At 41.8% G+C, this 20,663-nt stretch overlaps 1 protein-coding gene across 4 annotated transcripts in view; it reads right to left on the minus strand.

Annotated features, from left to right (window-relative positions):
- The window catches only part of LOC138296303 (uncharacterized), a 619,236-nt gene that overhangs the window by 48,691 nt on the left and 549,882 nt on the right, over positions 1 to 20,663 (minus strand). For all 4 annotated transcript variants that reach the window (XM_069235314.1, XM_069235317.1, XM_069235316.1 and 1 more), the window contains one exon: positions 7,091 to 7,151. In XM_069235314.1, coding sequence (XP_069091415.1) covers positions 7,091 to 7,151 — 61 coding nt within the window. The remainder of the gene's footprint in view (positions 1 to 7,090; positions 7,152 to 20,663) is intronic.

The following is a 20,663-nucleotide window of genomic DNA, read 5'->3' on the forward strand; positions in this document are numbered from 1 at the left end:
TCATGAGGTAGGGCATTTGCGACCTCCTTGCGAATCGCAAACAGTGTCATTGGCACTGTTGAACATACACGTAGCCCTTTTTTTCTATTAAATGAATCACTTCAATGCACATCTAATAAACACTTTTATGAGCAATCTGGGCACCTTTTATTACATAGAAGAAAGCCTGCAGGTTTATCATCATATGAGCACTAAGATCTTCTAAAAAATGTTTCCTAAGTCCCCTTCCATTCCAGGGTTTGGTAGATTTCCTTTGGTGGCCATTGATTCCCTGGACCAAAACCAGCAGCCACCCCCATTGCCAAATCAGAGACTTTTTGTGACATGTTGTGTTTTTGCCACTTTCCTGTTGTAGGCACTAACCCACCCACAGAAGTGGGGTACTGAAACAATTGGGGGAATGCTAGGTGGTAGGAAATGAGTGGCTTACAGCAGATTCCGGAACATTCCACCACAGAAATGGGGGGAAAATTTGTTTTTAGTCAACGTTTGAGATTTGAAAGGATTTCTGCATAAAAGAGCTATGCACCCCACACAAGATTCGCCCAGGTGTGTAGCTTAAAAAAATGTCTAGGTTTTCTAGGTTTCCCTAGGAGCCATCATAGCTAGGACCGAAAATCCACAGCTATGCACATTGCAAAAAATGTCAGCTTTCAGTGGAAAAAGTTAATGTGTCCATGTTGAGTTCTGGGACCATACAAGTGAGGTACCATTTTTTACGGGCACATGGGGAAATGCTAAGTGGTAGGAAAGTTGTGTCATCATCAAAATATGGGAAAATGTGTTTTTAATCAAAGTTGGAGTTTTGCAAGGGCTTCTGAGTAAGAAACACTGGAGAGAGCCACACATGTCACCCCAACCTGTATTTCTCAGTTTATCTAGTTTTTAAAAAATGTGGAGGTTTTCTAGGCTTCCCTTTGTGCTTGATGAGCTTGGGCCAAAAATCCACAGGTATACATATTGCCAAAAAAAGTGTCAGTTTTCAGTGAAAAAATGTGATGTGTCCATGTTGCTTTTGGGCTCTTTTTTGTCACAGGCAGTTGGCCACCCGCACAAGTGAGGTACCATTTTTATCAGGAAACTTGGGGGAACACAGATTATTAGAAAATGTATGAATATCAATTGAATTTATATGCATTTATGCCTTCTAAATGTAAGCCAGTGTGTAAGAAAGAATACATTTTGAAAAATACCCTCTACATCATATGGTAGTATGGGTACTCACAAATTCATAGATATACAAATAACCACTTCTTCTAAACTCCACCACACATGCCCATTTCTGAAATATGTAGGTTTCCTTGATACCCATTTTTTACTCTACATATTTTACCATATGAATTGGTCTATACTCAATACACAATGCAAAACCATTATACCTAGATCTGGATACCTTGGGTACTTATGTTGAAAAAAAGTATAGAGCCCTAAGCACAAATTACCTCAAATAGCCAAAAAAGAGCTCAGCACTTGGGGGTCTGGAGGACAGCAGTTGAGAGATTAAAGCAACAAAACGTAAATGATGTTTTACTTTCTTCTGCTCTATTTTTCTAGCTTAAAGTTTGAAAAAATGCCCTCTGAATCACATGCTCTTATGGGTACCCACAAATTCAGAGATGTACCAAATGACCACTGCTCCTAAACTCAGTATTTGGTGGAGATTTCTGAAATATGTAGGTTTCCTTCATAGCCATTTTTCAAATTTTATATTTTACCATATGAATTTCTGTATAATCGGTACACAATGAAAATCCATTGTAAGGTGCAGCTCATTTGGTGGTTCTGTGTACCTTGGTTTCTTAGAGAACCTACTAACCATATATATCCTCCTAACTAGAAGGGTCCAGAGGACATAATGGTATATTGCTTTTCTAATCTCCCATTATGACAAGAAGCTACAGATCAGAACATTGTCTCAAATTGCTGTTATTTCCTATTCATTTTAAATGTTGTTTTTTTTATTTTTATTTTAGCACTTAGCTTCTTTGGGAAAAGCTTGAGGGATCTAGACAAACGAACCCTTGCTGAATTCAGAATTTTGTTTACTTTTCCCAAATTTCTAGCTTTCTTGGATCATCCATGGGTTTCACACCAATTTCCACCAAAAAACTGGAAGTAGGTTGAAAGCATAAAATTAGGAAAAGTGAGCTATTTCTTTGAAAAACGCCAAAACTGTAGATAAAAAATGGTTTCTTTGATTTAGCTCTGCATGTACCTGAAAGCTGGGAAGATGGTAAATTTAGCACAGCAAACCTTTCATTTATGCCATTTTGAGGGAAAAAACACAGACCACTTTTTATGGAGCACTTTCTTCCTATTTCTGCCAACCCAAAATTGCCCCTCCCCCCCAAACAAAGTTAGCTATATTTTGGCTATTTTCTCTGTCACCTCTGGGGGAATCCACAAACCCTGGGTACCTTTAAAATCCTCAGGATGTTCTAAAGAAAGACTCAAACATCACATGGATACATTATGTGAAGCAAAGCTAAAGAGGCCTAAGCACAAACTTAGCCAAATAGCCAAAAAAGAGCTTAACATTCCAAGGGGGAAAGGCTGAGCAGCTAAGGGGTTAAAAGAAGTTATGGTGATGATGAGGCAGTTAAAATTCAAAGGATGCCATCTACATGAAGTGCTAATTTAAAGTCTTGGTTTGCCACTGATAGCCCTCTTATAGCACAGTTATTCTGGGTTTTCTGCACCCAGTGCTCCATGGAGAAGGCGAACTTCAAGGGTGAAAGGCGGCATCCCTGGTGTGTGCCCCATTATAAAGGGGAAGTTTTGGTTTGCATTCTCTGTTCACACTAATCTGTGTCTCTGGTCTTTTATGACTGGCTAGAAACCAGTTTCAATTTGGGGACCAAAACGTATTTTCTCTAAGATTCACATATTGAGACCCAGTTGACCCTGTTGAGGCCTTCTCCGCACCCAGCGAGAGAAGCAGTATCAGCAGTTTGGAGTGATCTGCAATCTCCATTAATGCCACTAGTCTAGTGTTGTCTTTTGCCTGTTAGTTCTTTCGAAAACCACATTGATGTGGGAAGATCAACCTGGGTCATATTGTGTGTAATCTGGATACAAGAATGGATGTAAATATCTTTACAGCTATGATCAGGAGAACAACAGATGTGTACAAAGAGCAAGATTGCGGCTCCTTCTGAAGCTTTCATAGGAGCTGAGTTGCGATTCTAGTATGGAATATGTTGTTATTCCTTTATTCAAGTTGTGATTGAAGACTTTTGCCAAGAGTCATGCTAGAAGATTAGCATAAATCTTATAAAAGGAGGTGGATGAACCATAAGGGCTTTGAGTACTTCTTCACTTGTTATGTCCTCCTCCAATGGAACAATCATCTCTTTCTAATGAACAGGTGAAGAGTTCAAGATAGCTGTCGTGAGTTTCCGGTTGGAGATCGGATTCAATTAATGGGGCGCTATACAAATCAGAGAATGCGTTCAACATGTTTTGAGTTTCAGTGTGGTTTATGCCTGTGCTGTTCCTAATTTCTGGGATGAAATTTCTTGTCTGTAGCTGTTTGAGTTTATATGCCAATAACCTTTCATTGTTGCATAGGCTCTCACTATTCTAATGAGACTACTGGATTTTGAGCAGCAGGATCGTCCGCGGTGTGGGAGACTGCAACACAGCTGATGTTCTGAGAAAATGTCCCTACGTAAGGATGTGTATTTTCTAAGAATGTTGGAGACTAAACTTCTACCACGTTCATCAGCAATGTACCGAACGGTAGCCTTGAATGAAGCACAGAGTGATCCGAAATGTCTTGTTTGAGAACAGAGTACTGGGCTAGGCAAAAACAGTTATACAGATGAAAATAAAACAAGACCGTAAAAATGGTTATTGTAAAAATAACAATGCAAAGCTGAATAAAATATATCTAGGTTAAAGTGCACAGCGGCCTAGTGTGTTAAAATAATGTGCATGGAGCTATAACTAAAATGGCTACACAACACATCTTTGTCGCCGTTTCATAATATGTCTGCTTAAATATTAGAAATGGGGTCTCTAGTTGGCAGTGGTTTACACCTTGTCGAAGAAGGGACCCCCACTCTAGTCAGGATAAGGGAGTCACACAGCTAAGATAACCCCTGCTCACCCCCTTGGAAGATTGGCACAAGCAGTCTGGCTTATCGCAGGGGCAATGTATAATGTATCTGTACCCAAACACACACACACACAAAAGGACTCCACACCAGTTTAAAAAAAAAGCCAATATTTATCTGAATAAAACAAGTCTAAAAATGACAAAAATCCAACATACATGAGCAAAGATATCACTTCAATGAGTCTTAATCCAGTGGTTGTATCTTTTTAGCACAAATTGCCTGGGATGCATCAAAAACAAAGACAATGCAGGCCACAGGAGAGATAAGATGCCGAAAAGCTAAGCAATGTGTTGGTTCCTTACTGTGCAGTGGAGGTGATGCGTTGATTCTTTCCTCGCAGGAGAGGCGATGCGTCGGTGCCTTACTGGCAGGGGAGGTGATGCCTTGATTCTTTCCTCGCAGGAAAGGCGATGTGTCAGTTTTGCCCATGGGACTGCCTTGTCCCTATCTTGGGGGTGACTTACATATGGTAAAAAGGAAGGTTTGGGCCTGGCAAGTGGGTGCACTTGCCAGGTTGAGATAGTAGTTTAAAACTGCCCACACATACGCTGCAGTGGCAGGTCTGAGATGTACACAGGGCTTCTCGTGTGGGTGGCACAATCAGTGCTGCAGGCCCACTAGTAGCATTTCACTTACAGGCCCTGGGCACACACTGTGCACTTTACTAGGGACTTACTAGTAAACCAAATATGCCAATCATGGAGAAACCGACTGCCAATACATTTTAGACAGAGAGAATATGCACGTTAGCACTTGTTAGCAGTGGTAAAGTGCAGATAATCTTCAAGCCAACAAAACCAGGTCAGAAACAATAACAGGAAGAAGGCAAAACATTTGGGGATAATCCTGCAAAAGGGGCCAGGTCCAACATTAATAAAGGCATTTTGTTGCTCCATCACGCATTGTTACAGTTCGTCCCTCACATTATGCAATGCTCTGTACATCCACTGTGAGTTTTGTTTGTGCTGAGTCTCTAAGCGTTTAAAGTTTGCCTCTAAATGCTTCTTCTTTTGTATCACTAGTTGTTCAAATAGAGTGATGTGGGATATGAGCTCTCCCCATATTACAGCTTTTGCTGTGTCCCAGATGGAGTTCAAAGTAACCTCGTTTGTGTAATTCTCTTGAAAATGTGTTAGGGCCTCTTGAGTTTTTTCCATCATCACCAGGTCTCACAGAGCCACCTCATTCATCACCCAAGACCTAGGAGGGGTGGATGTACTGAAGGATCGAAGACCATACACACCATGGTGAGGTCTGATAGCATCTGTGTATTGATGTCCATAGAGATAATCAGCTGCAACAGACACCGTGGTATTAAGAAGAAATTATTGCAAGTGTACCATCTTTGCCCAGGAGAATAGAAAGTAAAATCTTTAGCCCCTTGATGTTGGTGTCACAATACATCCCCTAAATCAAGGTCAACCATGACTTGTAGCAGGGATTAATCTGCTCTTTGCATCTCCACTCATTGTCACACACCACAGGTGAACTCCACACTTTTAGGAAAAATTGAAGCACAGTTTAGCAGAGCACTACACACTTGTAAAGAGGTAGAAAGGAATCCTTCTCAGTGGAAAGAGCAGGTCTTAAGTTGTGCCAATGGTTGCACGTGATGGGCACTGGTCCTGTTTTTGGGGACTTGAGTTTATTTTTGATCTTTAGACTTTTATGCAGAGCAAGAGAAAGGAGAAGGAATGCTGGAAGAGAGTGACAGTGGGAGAAAACAGGATGAAAATGAACCTCAGCTCACTGGTCTCCAACAGTGGTCCATGTTGGCTGGTTCCATGCTAGCTTTTCGAGATATTTACCTAAGATAAATTTACATGCCATGGATCTAAATGGAACATTTTTACTTTGATGCTCATCCTGAAAACCTGGAATGGATTCAGCCCCTCAGGATATAAGTGCTGTAGGCTGAATATATCACTGATGCCAACGGCCATCGCCTGGGGTTGCAACTTGTTCTCTACCTCATACAGATGTCTTGGCAGGTGCCTCCATCCCTGTGAATCGTGGATGGGTGCATTTAATTACACTTCGTAAAGGGAGTGGGGATCGAGATAAGGAGGTAACTCTGCTCTCCCTGTCTTGAAAAACGAGATTTAGACCAGACACCTCCCCCCAGGTGCCTCTTCTGGCCAGGAGTTTTTTTTTACCCACAGGAGGAAGAAGTTTGAGGATTTTTAGACCCACTCTGCACCCAGTGACCTTTTTTGTTCTTTTTCCTCTAGCAGCAGTAGTAGCACTGGGCCATGAAAACAATGGCTTCTCTCGCCACACCCTCTCTTTTTTGCATATAGGCTGTTAAGCATGGTGGTGATAATTTCACCTAAAAGATGAGTTTTTATGAGGTAGAACAATTTCCTTTAATGTATCTCAAACCTCTTCATCAGGGTTGGGGATGTGATTGGTGGAGGACATGTGGGGCCCGTGCATGGACATTGCGGGAAGCGCTTTCCCGATTGCTGGTTCTATAAGCATGCAACTCTCTATTCAGCATGTCCTTGCTCATTTCTTGTGCGAATGTTCCTTGGCCATTTGGCATGCTCAGTACAGGGGATGTAAATAGCTAACATTTCTGAATTTTATGCCAATATTACGTGCTTTGACAAGAGATATGAGGTAGGTATCTGTGTAAAATATGTTTTTCAGTTTCTCTGGTTGCAAAATCAATCTGTGAAACATGTGACATGAAACTTTAAACTGTGTTGTGAAGCAAATCAGACTACTTCCTACTTTGTATACAACAAACATGTCAACTCTTCGTTCCCAAACTGCTGTAAATTGGTGAGGCAGCATGCGCGTACTAAAAATGTGCAGTAAAGCGTATTTTAAATGTACAAAAAATACACCATCAATGTGTTCTTATTTTTCGAAAACTTTTTTAAAAGAAAAAGCAAATTCTAAAACATTGTGCCGTTTCAAACCAGGAAACATCAAAAGCACAAACACAGCATCACATTACTGACCAGATCATGGACAGTGTTCTCGTCTTCAAAGTCAGCAAAGAGGCTGTTTTTCTCCAGCAGCCTGACCGGGGCATTGCACCAAACCGAGAAAAACAAACGGAGAAGAAAGCGGTGAGATTCGGAGCTTGGAGAGTAGAGTACACAGCAGCTGGCGCAGAGAAGCCCCTTCACTCGCACTGTTTGCCTTATACCGCATTCACGGTCAGTACAGCGCTTGTAAGCTTTGCGGCGGGCGGCACGCTTTATTCAGATGAGCTGCATACACACAAACACGTAGCACACTGTTTATCTATTTATTTAGTTGTTTCTTTTTCCTGGGGCGGACATTATACCGAGGATGCCAGAAAGCACTAAATGTGACAAGGGGGAAGAGGATAAACATATGTTCCTCGAGAGACATTGGGTGACAAATTTGAGATAACAGCTTAAAAAAATCTGAAGAAATGGACTTTATTTCTGCAGATTAACATTTTGGTACTCCCTTCATGTATACGCAAGATATACCATGAGTTTTGCAGTGTAGGTGATCGATAAGGTCTGTGCAGATGATGGGGATAAAAGAACATAGGTTTATGATCTGTGTAGGGGTTGTATGACAATACAATGCATACCTATACCACACATGCCTTTATCATGCAAAAGTATATATATATATATATATATACGTTATATATATATAAATAAATATATATATATACACACATATATATATATATGTATATATATGTATATATATATATTTATACATATATATGTATATACATATATTACATTACCTACTGGCGGTCACCAGTAGGTATAGTTAGGACCTAGTTTTCATAGAAAAAACATTTTTGAATTGGCTATATCTTTGGCACAGTTTGAAGAATCTTCACAAAAGTATCAAGTTGGGGCATTGTTGTGCATGAAAAGTTTTGGAGTGATCCATCAAGCGGGGTCAGAGATATGGGGGTGTCAGAAAAAGTGTGTTCCCTATGTTAATTCCCATAGACTCTTTAGACATGCCTGCAGCCCGAACCACTAGACAGAATTGCTCCATATTTGGCATAAGGTAGCTTTTGGTCCGAGATCATGCTTTTTGTTATTTGATGTAAATCCGTTCAGTAGTTGTCAAAATATTAAAGGAAATCCAAATTTTTATATCTAGAAGCACAAATACTTTGTAAACAGTCCCAATCTTGTGCTGAGATTTCATTGGCTACCAAAACTTCAACCAGGAAGTGTTGCCAGCCATTTTGGGACTCTGCTTCAAGGGTTGGGCTGGCCCATGTATCACATAGGAGGAGGGATACGGGCCCCCTTCCTGGAGCCATATATGGCCCTGGGGACCGCCATCTTCCCAGGGCCGGCTCCTGCTACCCACCCTCGGGGGTAGCTGTTTCTTTTTGCTTGGCAGGAGCTGTGACACCTCCCACCAAGCAAAAGCAAGCAAATCTCTGCCCCCAGCAAGCTGGAGCATTAAAACTGCTCCCGCTTGCTGGGAGTAGAATTTTCATCTGCTGTCATGCGGGCAGGGAAAGAGATGAAATAATCGATCCTGCATGCAGGGAGCTGCATTTTTTAGCAGCTCTTTGCTTGCAGCAGCAATGCCGGTTCCCGCAGCAGATGAAGAGCCGGCTCAGACCGCAGGGTCCTTGAGGCTCCCTTTGCGGTCTTCAACAATTAAAAAAAAAGAATCTTGCTCTGCTTATTCATGTCAGATAAATATGCAGTGCAGGACTCATTCTAGCACAAAGCAGTGCTCAAATTGAAGCTCCACTTTTTAAAGTTCTAACCATCCTAACTTCATGCGCATGGCCAAGGCAAAGCAACCATGTTTTTTCTACATTTCCACTGCGAAAATATATCTCTAAACCTTGAAGGAGGTGTTTGCATCCTTGCTTTTTTTTAAGTGCAATATCTCATGTAGTGACTGTGACGAGTGGGTTCATTCTTGTCATCTGATGCTGAGACCAGAGATTGTCTTATCCCTTTTAAAAGCTACAAGTATGTAAAGAGGCCTAAAAGCCCCACCCTTTAGTCCCTGCCCCATATACATTAGTGATATGCAACGCCTTCCACCCATTTTCAAAGGAATATGGACAGCTTAGTTAGAGGACCACCTCAAGCGCATTTCCAACAGATTTTGGAGACACATTCTTGATGCACAGGATTATGCTCACATCTCCATCAAACAAAGAAGCACTTCATGAGTGCAGTGGGGTAGGCTACAGGGCCTGGCAGCAGGCCCGGCCCTGCAGCCACCCCCGCTGTGCACGGCTAAAGGCCATGCATGAATGGCGTTGGGTGATTATAGGGGGGTTGGTCGCAGGCCCTGTGGGCAACCCCTACTGCGCACTGTCGAAGGGTTGGTTGATTGGTTAAAGGGGGTTGGTTGAAGGGCCTGGCAGCAGGCCGTGCGCAGCACATGGGTGGGCCCTGCAGCTAACTTCACCAGTGGATGGATTAACATATAGGGCCTCATTAAAATTTCGGTGGACGGAAAAGCCCATCCGCCAATATTGTGACGGGGAGGTTGCCGCCATTTTGGCTGCCTCCCCGCTGGGCCCATTACGAGTTTCCTGCTGGATCAGCGGGCGGGAACCTCGTTTCTGCCTGCCCGCTGGCCTAGCGTTGAAATGGCCTACAGCAGTGTCTCTGGCTCGTATAGAGCTGGCGGCAATACTCTAGTGGTCAGGGTGCACCAGTATCCTGGCAGTGTTCACTGTCTGCAAAGCAAATAGTGAACATTGCAACGGTGCTGGCCCGGGGTGCCCCTGTACTGCCCATGCCAAGTGCATGGGCAGTGCGGGGGCCATCTGGGGCCCCCTGCACCTGTTCTCCGCCAGCCTTCTCATGGCAGTACTACCACCATGGAATTGCTGGCGGAGAACAAAGTCATAATCCCCAGGGCAGCACCGCACGCAGCGCTGCCCTAGCAGATTAGGACCTCCATGACCGCCAGACCACTGGGATGACTAATCCTGGCGGTGCTGGCTGTCCGACCGTGGCACGACTGCCTTGGTCGTAATATGGCGCTGTCATTATACCGCCATGTTCGTAATGAGGGCCATAGTAATTAAAATTACTTTATGTTTAAAAAAACATAGAACTGCACTGAAAAAACAAAGGTTGCAGGGACGTTATTGTTAGGAAATAGAATGATAAAAAAACAGAGATTCACTGAAAAAACAAAGGCTACTGGGGCATTATAGTAAGGCTCACATTTTAAATGTACAAAACCATAGAAATTCAGCTGTTATAGTTATAGTTATTTCAAGTAACTATAACTCGCACCCTAAGGTAACTATAATTCGCACCCTCGCCATGCATTCCTAATAACCCCAGATATTACAGTACTCATGACATCTTCATCATTGATAATCATTGATAATATTACTGTAACATTTGCTGTAATATTATTGATGAGAAAACTGTGCCTTGCGGGGCGCAACGTTACAGTATAGTTACCTCAGAGCACGAGTTATAGTTACTTGAAATAACTCTAATTATTTTCCTTGGAAAAAAAATAACAAAAATTATAGGGACGTTATAGTTAGATTGATGCTTTACACATACAGACCAATAGGAATTCAGCAGTTATAGTTATACTTATGTTATGAAACTATAACTTGTAGCCAAAGGTTACTCAACAGCACAAGTTATACTTTCTTCAGATAAGTATAGCTATACATAAAACTATAACTGCTGAGTCTGTATGGTTTTGGATGGGTAAAACGCCATCCTAACTATAACATCCATGTAACCTTTTTTTTGAGTGAATTTGTATGTTTTTTTAACGTAAAGTAACTTCTAATTACAAAACGTTAAGACCATGCGTGGCCAGACCCTGCAGCCCCCTCCCGCCCCCAAATGCACCCAACCCCATGCTGCTTTTGGTGCATTAGTGGCTTTTTTTTATTTTTATTTCATTTGGATCCATCGATTCTTCAAGAGTTTACACTGAGGAGCAGCTCTGAGTGCTGCAGTGGATCCGGGAATTGGCCCAAAAAATGTGGGCAATTTCCTTCCTGGACTCCTCAATCTCTCCTGTGGTGTCAGAATACCTCTATGCTGGCCCCTTATGCTATTTTTTTATTATTTTCATTATCCCCCTGCCCTGATGAGAGAAAGAAAATGGCAGCTACTACTTTCCTCTTAGGCTGAGGCAAGGCAAGCAGGGCCTTGCTTTTCCTTCTGATCCGTGAATCCTCCGCCAGTGGATCTGTGAAGCGTCCGTTTCCAGAGATTCCTACATTTCTTCTTTTAATAACTCCAAAAGTACTGAAGGGATTTACACCAAATTACAAAACAAGACCTTTGAGGATCAAGAGCCAGCTTTCTGCCAAATACAGAGTAATTCTGTTCAACTTTTCAGGCTGTAGTTGTGTCTAAAATCCCTATGGGAAATTACACGGGGAAAACTGACCCTGCTTGAACGTTATTTTTTTAAATTTCTAACTTAAATGGATTTATGGTGTTGCTTACATGACACAATATATTTTCTGTATACTCTTTTTGTTATAAACCTTTGTAAATAAATCAATGTTTACTCAGATCATTAATTGCATAGGGGCTGCCTCAATGCACAAACTGGGTGGTGATCAAGAGTAGATGACAGCACCAAAACAGGGCAAAGCCTGCGAGCATGACATTCCCTTTCATTTGTAGAGCATGATAGCGAGTGCATAGTTCTGGTTAACTCTTCATCCCTGTATATGCTTCCAAACTATCTACCTTAGCTGGAGAAAAAGTAGTAAATTGGCAGCTATAATAGTATTCCTACAGGAGTGAAGAGCTATTAATTTTTAAAATTCATAGAGATTGAAAGTATTACTCATACTACTGGAACTGTCACCTGACATTGTTATAGTTGCATTTTCCCTAATATCTAATTGTACACTAGGAGCTATCCCTGCTGTGCAATTGCAGATTTTCTATTGTTTTTTCCTTGAAGGAAAAATATTTTGTCCCTTGCATGGGGGTTTTACTACAGCGTTCTTCCAGAAGCAAATATTCAGTGATTTCCCTGATGGGAAATGATCCGAGAGATGTTTGTGAATGTCCACTAGCTCACCAGTTTGTGGGCTTTTACACACTCACAAGACAACCCCTGTCTTGAAATGCACACTTCCCATCCCTAACATATGATTTACACCTATGTAACTGTAAGCAATCGTTTTACACAATTATGTTGTAGAAAAAATGCATGTATCTGTTTGTGGATACCCAACAGGAGTAAATTAACAATTTTTGGCTGTAACCATAGGTTGATGGTCGAAATGGCTTTGTGAATCGGGCCCATTGCCTATAAAAGGATGAGAGATTTTTGAGATCTAAGCCTGAAACGTTTTTGACTATAGCTCATGGACTGTGATGGCAAAATGACACAAGGAATCAAGAGCGCTAACGTTACTATCCACTGGAGAAATGCATATCCGTTGTCTGATAGTTAAAGGGTTAAAAGCTGCTCTGAAACCGAAGCAGCAGACTTTTGATAACTGTTCTGAGACTGGACCAAAGTAAAGCTGGAGGAGTCCCAAAAGATGTGGCCATATTGGATAGAGCTGTATCACAGGCTCTTGCAGCACAGCATAGCTATCCACTCAATATTATTTCGTTTTATGTTTTATTATATTGTATGATCGTTTTCAGAAATGGGTAAAATGTACTATAAACCAAAGTTTAACTATACTAAAATATATTGTAAAAGCAATACATGAAGAAATAGAAATGTTATGAATCTTTTTAAAAGCTCATCTGGCAGTTGTGTTTCATGACAACTTATGAATTTCCCCCAGACACTCCCAAACAATGGGAGTTGATTTCTCGCATTAAAGGCCACTTTCCATGGTTTATAACTGAGGTGGTTCTTTATTTTACTTTCACCTCTCTAATTCCATAGAATTAATTTTTCCCAACAATGTTCTTCTGAATATAAGCTCTATAAAATAACTGTCCTTTTGTAGGAGAGAAGTGTCAGTGAAAAGCAAAATCTTTTCACCAATTTCAGTTGATGCTCCTAAAATTATTAACCTCTTAGTTACAACTTTCGGCATTCCAAACATCTACTTTTTGTTGCCTCCATGTAACTGTTAAAGGGTCTCGCAACACCCTGCCATTTAAGGTATTTAACGTAGCTTCAAGAGGCAAAAGAGCAATTTACAGAAAAGCTATGTCTTGTAGCAGTGTTATATAAAATATGAGGTGCTGTCCATAGAGCCGTATGTGTGTGGTTTGATAGAGGCCATTTTACAGTAATGTGGGTGTGATGGGGTTGGTGGTTATGGTAGCAATATGAACATGACACAGTTATATAAAGTACGATACAGAGTCTTTTTATTTTTTTTATATTTTTACATTTGCAATCAAGTGACTTGGTTAGCTGGTGGAAGATGTCTCTGTTGAAGGGAGGTCAAGACTGGGTTAAAATTCGCATCATGTGTGATATGCTCTTGATCTAAATCTGAACCTTCCTATGATCCTAAAGGTAACCACTTCAAAGACCTACAGACAGGGCTAAAGGAACTGCATGGCAGCATCGCACCAAATTATGTGGCAGAGCTCACTAAATTGTGTGGCAAAACAAATGACATAATATGGCAGCATAATGTCATTAATTTGTAATTTTAACACACATTAATAATCTCTGGGCAAGCACTTCCCCTCCTTGTAATCTGTTTGACACCACAATACAGGAAACCAAAACTAAAACATCAATAGTTACCCTTTACAAAGGGTCTGCTACTAAGTGACACACGTGGCGTTTTTCCTCTGTAACTTCTGATGGAGCTAAGCAGATTTTTGTTGGTCTGCAATTTATGCAGCAGGTGCTGAGTTATGCGGTAACTGTGGTACATATATAATTATGCAAAAAAGACAGCTGCTACAGAGTTGGATAATTATAGTGGCCCTGACTATTGTACAACACTTTCAATTATTAATTAATTTTGCACTATACTAAAATACAAAACAAAAAAACAGAAAAATATATTTCTGCTTACAAACTGTCCAGCAATAGGGTAGGATTATCGTAAACAAATATGGCACTGTGTGTACTCAGACAAATACCCGGTATTGTAAGCAGGGCCTTCAGATGTTTTCTTTCTGCTGGTAGATTTGTGAACTTTGCAACTTCCCAAATTTCTGAAGTTTATGTTACTTGGTGGCTGGCCATATGAATTTCTTTCAAACAATAAGTAGGTTGAGTTACCATAGGAAATATTTGTTTTGTTACTAACTTTGGTGCCGTTTGCTGAATCTTCACAAACCTTTCTGAAAAAAGCTCATTCCTCTAAACTCCTTCTTGGAAATTTTTTGAGTGATCCCTCAAGCAGGGGCTGAGAAAAAGGGAGGTCTCAAATACAATTTCCCCCCTGCAAATTCCATAAGGATTTTAGAACAGTGCTTCAGCCAAAACACCTGAACGGAATTACACCATAAAAGAAGATCCTTACCCAGAAAAGTTACAGTTAACTCAGTTGAGTATAACTGGGGTATCCCAGTGTTTTTTCTACTTTACATTTTTATTTGTAATTGACATTTTCACCTAACTATAACCTCACTTTGACCTATGTTTTTTGTCAGTGAAATATATACATATTTCTTTACAGACTCTTTGATGACATCAGGTCACAAAGTGGCCCCACCTCTGCAGATCCTTAGTTGTGATTCATGTTGTGCTACCTCAGTGATTTTTGCAAGGCTGTCTTGTGCCTGTGCACAAATCGACCACTAAACGTTGCTTGCTAGAAAGAAGGCAGGCAGGAAGTGAGGGCCACGTCTGTGTGAGTGGAACTGACGGATTCCCTTGGGCCCATGTTGTGTGATCTTCAGCAGCAAGCGACATTTGCATGCCTGTGGAGGGACACACTTTTCTCCAGCCTGTTACTTTCTGTTCTCTTTTATCTGATGAAATGGACACTTGAAAATTACTTGTAAGTTTCTTCGGCAACAAAAGTGAAGTTCCTCCTTTCAGTCAAAACAACAAGTGGATTTTCTTTGAGATGCTAATGGGGGAGGATGTGAATTGGCCATTAAAGTCTGGCCCCGAGTGACTTTCTTCCCCATGTGTCTGCAGACTTCCCCTCCTCCTCTTTAGAAAGAAACCCCAGCAGCCTGCTCCCCAGGACAATACAGTGCTGAAATCTAACTCAAGTCTTTAACTGCTTGATAGATTCCCCGTGCGGCCCGTATTCTGTACTGACTACCCCGTACAAACCAACGGAAGGACTAATGCAACTGGTGCTCAAGTAAAGCGCTCCAATACCTTCGGGACGAATTCGCGCTATATAAAACTGCAAAAAAAAAAAGAATTCAGATGTCATCAGGGAGGGCTTAACTTTTGGACCCTGGGCAAGACGAACTAAAAATCAAAATTTATAAATAGCGATCGCTTAAAGAAGTAATGCACCCAAGAGTCTTAATAAGAACATAACAAATGTCAACATAAAGAAACATTTAAATCGATCCTACTTGGGTGTAGTATGTGATGGTCATATTTTGGATTCTAGGAACGTGCCCCATGGCTTAGTGAGTTGATCAGTGCCCTTAAAAGCTTAAACATAGGGCTCATTCCTGTAGTGCTTTGAAGCGGAGGTGCAAATTTAGGGAGGAAAGATACTACAGAATTTATATACAGCATATATAGTGGCAGACTATCATAGGCATTTATGAGTACAGGCAGTGCTTAATTTGACCCGGTGGGAGCCACAGGCACTTATTTTTTCCGAATCAAATATTTACCGAGCGCAAGAGAAAGTAAAACAGATCAGAAAGAGGGATGAAGAGAAGGATGGCAAACCGACACAGGGGGAGCAAGCAGGATTCTGCAAAAGTGAGGTAAAGCGGCAGGAAGTAAAATGCATTAAAGAGGCATGAGGTGAACTTAAGAGTACCAGTGTGGTATGCAGCGCATGTTTAGCTACATTGGCCACAGGCTTCTGAGTAGAGCTTCAGCTGCGGAACTCTTTTTTTTTTTTTACAAATTAAACATTGGGGGCCTTATTTACAAGTCCCTTGCGCCGTCGCTGCGTAATTTGTTTAGACACCGGCAGCACTAGAAATGCACTACACTGCTCCATATTTACAGACTGACGTATTATGCCGAATGTGTCAGTTTGTAAAGCTCTGTTTCACATTATACCTGCTCAAGGTATAATATATGTGGGGTAGGCGTTCCCACAGAAAAAGCCATGTAGAACTAACACAATGAAATTAACAACTTTTCACTGCATCACTCTACAACTTCACTGCGGCAAAATTTAACATCCTGCTCAGAACAGGCATAAAATTGTCGCAGGGCTTTTTCTAGACTCTCCTCGCATTGCTGAGTTGCATCAGTTTAAGGACGCAATTCCACCAATGAGTCACTTTAGCGCCAACAGATGCGTCTGAATTTCTAACGCATCTGTGAAAACGTGCGCCATAGAGCTCTGTATTGTAAATATAGTGCATCCATTGTGTCGTTAGGGATTGTGCGGCAGGTGCAAGAAATCTGGTGCATCGACGACGATGTGTCAGCTTCTTGTAAATGATTCTATGAGTATTGGAAGTAGTACTACAGGCATACTCTTGCAAGTCTATGTGAATTGATTCAAAACATTTTTTTTCACTGTTAGTGAAAGCGCATAGACAGCATAGTCCTCATTCTCATTATATAACCATTTTAGATATTTTGGAGGTAACTCACGAAGATAGGAGTACTTGCAGAAGTACTAGTTTATATACAAGATGCCTCTGTGAATAAGACCAGACGCTAGCAGTCAGATGAATGAGAGGTGTCATAGAGATGGGCAAAAGTAAAACAAAAGATGGAAATAGGTACCGCATTAAGCTAGGTAAAATACCACCACCAATTAAATGATGGTGTTTCTTACACTTGTAAATTTCTTTTGTGAGATCTGGAGTTATTTATTGTAATAGTAGTATTTTATATAGCGCTCACTACCCCTGACGAGGCGTCGTTTATATATGATTTATAATACAAATTCCAGAACTGGAATTTACAGAAAATAAGTTATATGTTTTTCTTTAAGTGAGAACACCTCAGTTTTAGACTCAATATTTCCTTACATGGTATTATAATAGTTTGCAGCATCTGGCCTAAAAATAATGCACTCTGAGGTGATGACAACTTGACACTTCAAGCACTTGAGCTAATAGCCCAAATCGAAACCAGTCACAGATGGCAAATTTGCTACCTATATCGCCCAAGGTAGAAGGAAATTGGGTGTGGCGAGCTTCAGAGTGTCAGCCAGCAAGATCACCACACTGTAGTGTGGCTCTGGCAGCCTAAAGGCACAGTCAAACAAAATCCTATAACAACAGCCCATCAAATGGGAAATTGATGCATGGAAACTGTGGCTAAACCCTGCTTCCGATAATGGGACAAATTAGCATCTGAAATAAAGTAACTTGCTGCTAATCAGGAGCGCCACTAGGGCCTAGCCTCAGTGCCGAAAGACACTGGTTAAATGGCTGAAGACCCCAAAGGGTAGGGTACACTCCTGTGGAAGTGGGAACCTGCCCAGCGCTCGCTGAAGGCCCTGAGCTGCAGCAGTGGCCACAGGGAGCCCGGCATCGCAGGCAGCTGATGAGAGTTGACCCACACACAACCACAAGCAATTGCATTGTACCTCCTGGGCCCATCACTTCATCCAAAAGGGCAAATGAGAGAGTACTTTATGGCACCCCCACATCACACCGGAAATCCTTGACTAAGGCTAGTGATGTGCATCTGCAGGTGGAGGCCCTGTCAGCTGTGTTCGACAGGGGCTGGGGGAAGACTGGTCAGTGTTGTGAGAGCCCCATGGAGAGGACATCAACATCAGGTGTGGGCATCAATACAGCCCCAAAAGAGAAATGGGATCACATCTCGGGTAGTCCTAAATCGTAAATGGGTTTTGAGGAGTTAGGGCCTGCTTGTACCCTACCTGTCAATTTGCAGCAGTATCAAAGTAGGGCAGGGCTATTGACAGAAAAGTGGGTGAGTTCCTGGGGGAATGGTGAAATAGGATGGCTGGCCCTGCTTGGGCCTAACAAATCAACATGGTAGCCTAACTGGGCTGCCGGCACGTTGGGTTGGACTCAAGCATTTTCTGACTGCCTTCATCATTTCACATCTGAATAAGCTGGGGTGTGGAGGCTGGACATTCACAGGGTCCTGAGAGGATCCCATAGGGAAACCAGGACTTGTTGTTGGGAGGAACCCTTGCCTCGTGTCCAATTGGGCTTAGGGCAAAAGTGCTCCTGGGGACAGAAATTCATATCTTGGGGATCCTTCACTTAGACCATGTATCGCACATGGTCATGGGGAAGGCAGATGCCAAACTTAAGTTTGAAGCACAGTAGAGCACCAGGCTCGCAGAGATGAGTGGTGCTTCAGGGACAGCAGCCAGTGCTAGTGGTTCAGGCACTGAAGATGTCAGGTCCTTGCTGAGAGCCATTCAGCACAGTCTCACTTCATTTAATGATAAAATAGACGCATTAAACTGTAAAAGTGAGGCCACCCCCTCGTAGCTGGCAGAACATCACACCCTGGAAGCAGTGGCTGGCCCTGCCAAGAAACACAAAAACTGTTCAACATGAAAATAGTCCTGCAGATTATAGCTTCAAAAATGAAAAACTGAAAGCGAGATCAAGATGCAACAAGCTACAAATACTTTGAGTTCCAGAAACCACATTGAGAAAATGCTGATGTTCTTGATTGGGGCAGAATCATTCTCCAGCTGCCAAACGTGAAGCAAGATCATAGGATGCTAGGCTCCAGATCCCAGCTGGGGTACCCGCCCAACCAACAACTGCTACATTTCGCAACCTCAGAGACAAGGATACGGTCTGGCACCTGGTTTGTGAAAAGCACAGTGATTTTAGATAACAAAGTCGATCACACAATTCCCTGGCTTCACAGCGACAATGCAAGAGGCAAGGAGAATGTGTATTCCACCCAAACAGAAGCTGTCCCAGGAGGGTATTTAATACACAATGCTCTACCTTGCTGTTTTGTTTAGCTTCAAACTAAGAGGGGACAAGGCTAAAGAATGCAAAGAATGCAGCACTCTTAGTCTGACTAGTAAATGTATTAAAGCACTTTGTTCAGCATTCCGTCCATCACCTGTTCTTTTTGCATTTAGTTTTAAATGATGGCATCCTAAAACCGCTTCACCTAAGCAAACTTGAATCTGAGATAAAATGTTGGTAGTCAGACTTAACCGGCAGTGAAGACATGGAGTGCTGGAAAACAACCAGAAGCACAATTTTAAGAGTACAATGAACAGGCTGAGAAAGAAAGGAAACACAGGGGCAAATATGCCCAAGACCCAACATACGAAGAGGGGAACAGCCAGTGGAAAAGAATGGCCATCTTGATAAAGCAACCATTGGCTGCAAACAACTTAAGAAGAATAAGTACACAGGACCGTTAACACTCATATGAAGCTAACCCCATCCTTTACGCATTTGCAGATAATTACTGCGGCTTATCCTTCTCCGAGGTTGGGCCTGTGGAATATCAGATGGAAAGCTATCTGGGTATACCACCCAGGCGTGTCGAGTGACACACTGTGGGTTCCTCAGCTGACTGCTCAGAGTAGAGAAAGGCAGTTATCAGGAGCAGGCCATCTGGCCAGGGCCCAGGGTTGGGAGATTTTGGTTGTGTATCTGCTTGTCCTATATGAAGAAGCACAAAGTGGGCACAGGGAAGCATTACTGGTTGCACTACTAAAACTAGAGAAAGCAGCTGACAAATGTCAATCCAATGGGACACTATCACTCATAAAATGCAACAAAAAAATATTGGCCAAACTCCCTTCTTACCCCCTACTCCCATTTTTCCCTGACCTGGTCCTCCACGACCAGGTAGTCTTATTTCCTGGTAGTTCAACTGCTCACAATTTACATATGCTGTTCGCCCTAATGCACTACCTCAAGCTAAAGCCCAAGGTGGCAGTGGTGTTTCTAGATGCCACTAAGACGTTCCATTCTTTGGAGTGAGATTACCTACTCCAGTGGTGCTGGAACAATTTCCAGAATGAGGCTGCTGCCATTAGCATTACATCACTAAAGTCATAGTGAAAGTTCCAAGCCTCACGCACAAAGAACAAGTGTAGAAATTGAAATTGAAGGCAGTGGCAAGGGTGTAGTGTGTAGCTTGTGGTGATTTTTGGACAACACTGTCATAAATATATTATTAAAGAATGGTGTGATAGAACGCTGTCATTTGCACACAGCACTCTTTCCATTGAAATGGCCACTAAATTTGCCCAGACATACAAGTTTTTACTGCAAAAAAGCACACATGTGATAATGTGTGGAAATCTGGATTTTGAATAATGTCTAGATTTATTTTAAAATCTTTGTTTTCATCACACTTCAGATATACAAAGCAATTGTGCTTCATTTGTGCTTTCTGAACTGCTGATCTAGGCTAAAACATTTGTACACTTAATTTACAGGTATTTGAATTTTATTATGTTTTAGGAAAAAAGACATCTACAAAATTGCCAAATACTTCACTTTGCAAAATCATATCGCTTTGCAGTTAAAGTAGACACCGGTGTTCATGTTAAAAAAATAAACAGCCATTTGCCAGAAC

Source organism: Pleurodeles waltl, chromosome 5 (assembly GCF_031143425.1).
Source record: "Pleurodeles waltl isolate 20211129_DDA chromosome 5, aPleWal1.hap1.20221129, whole genome shotgun sequence".
Taxonomy (NCBI): Eukaryota; Metazoa; Chordata; class Amphibia; order Caudata; family Salamandridae; genus Pleurodeles; species Pleurodeles waltl.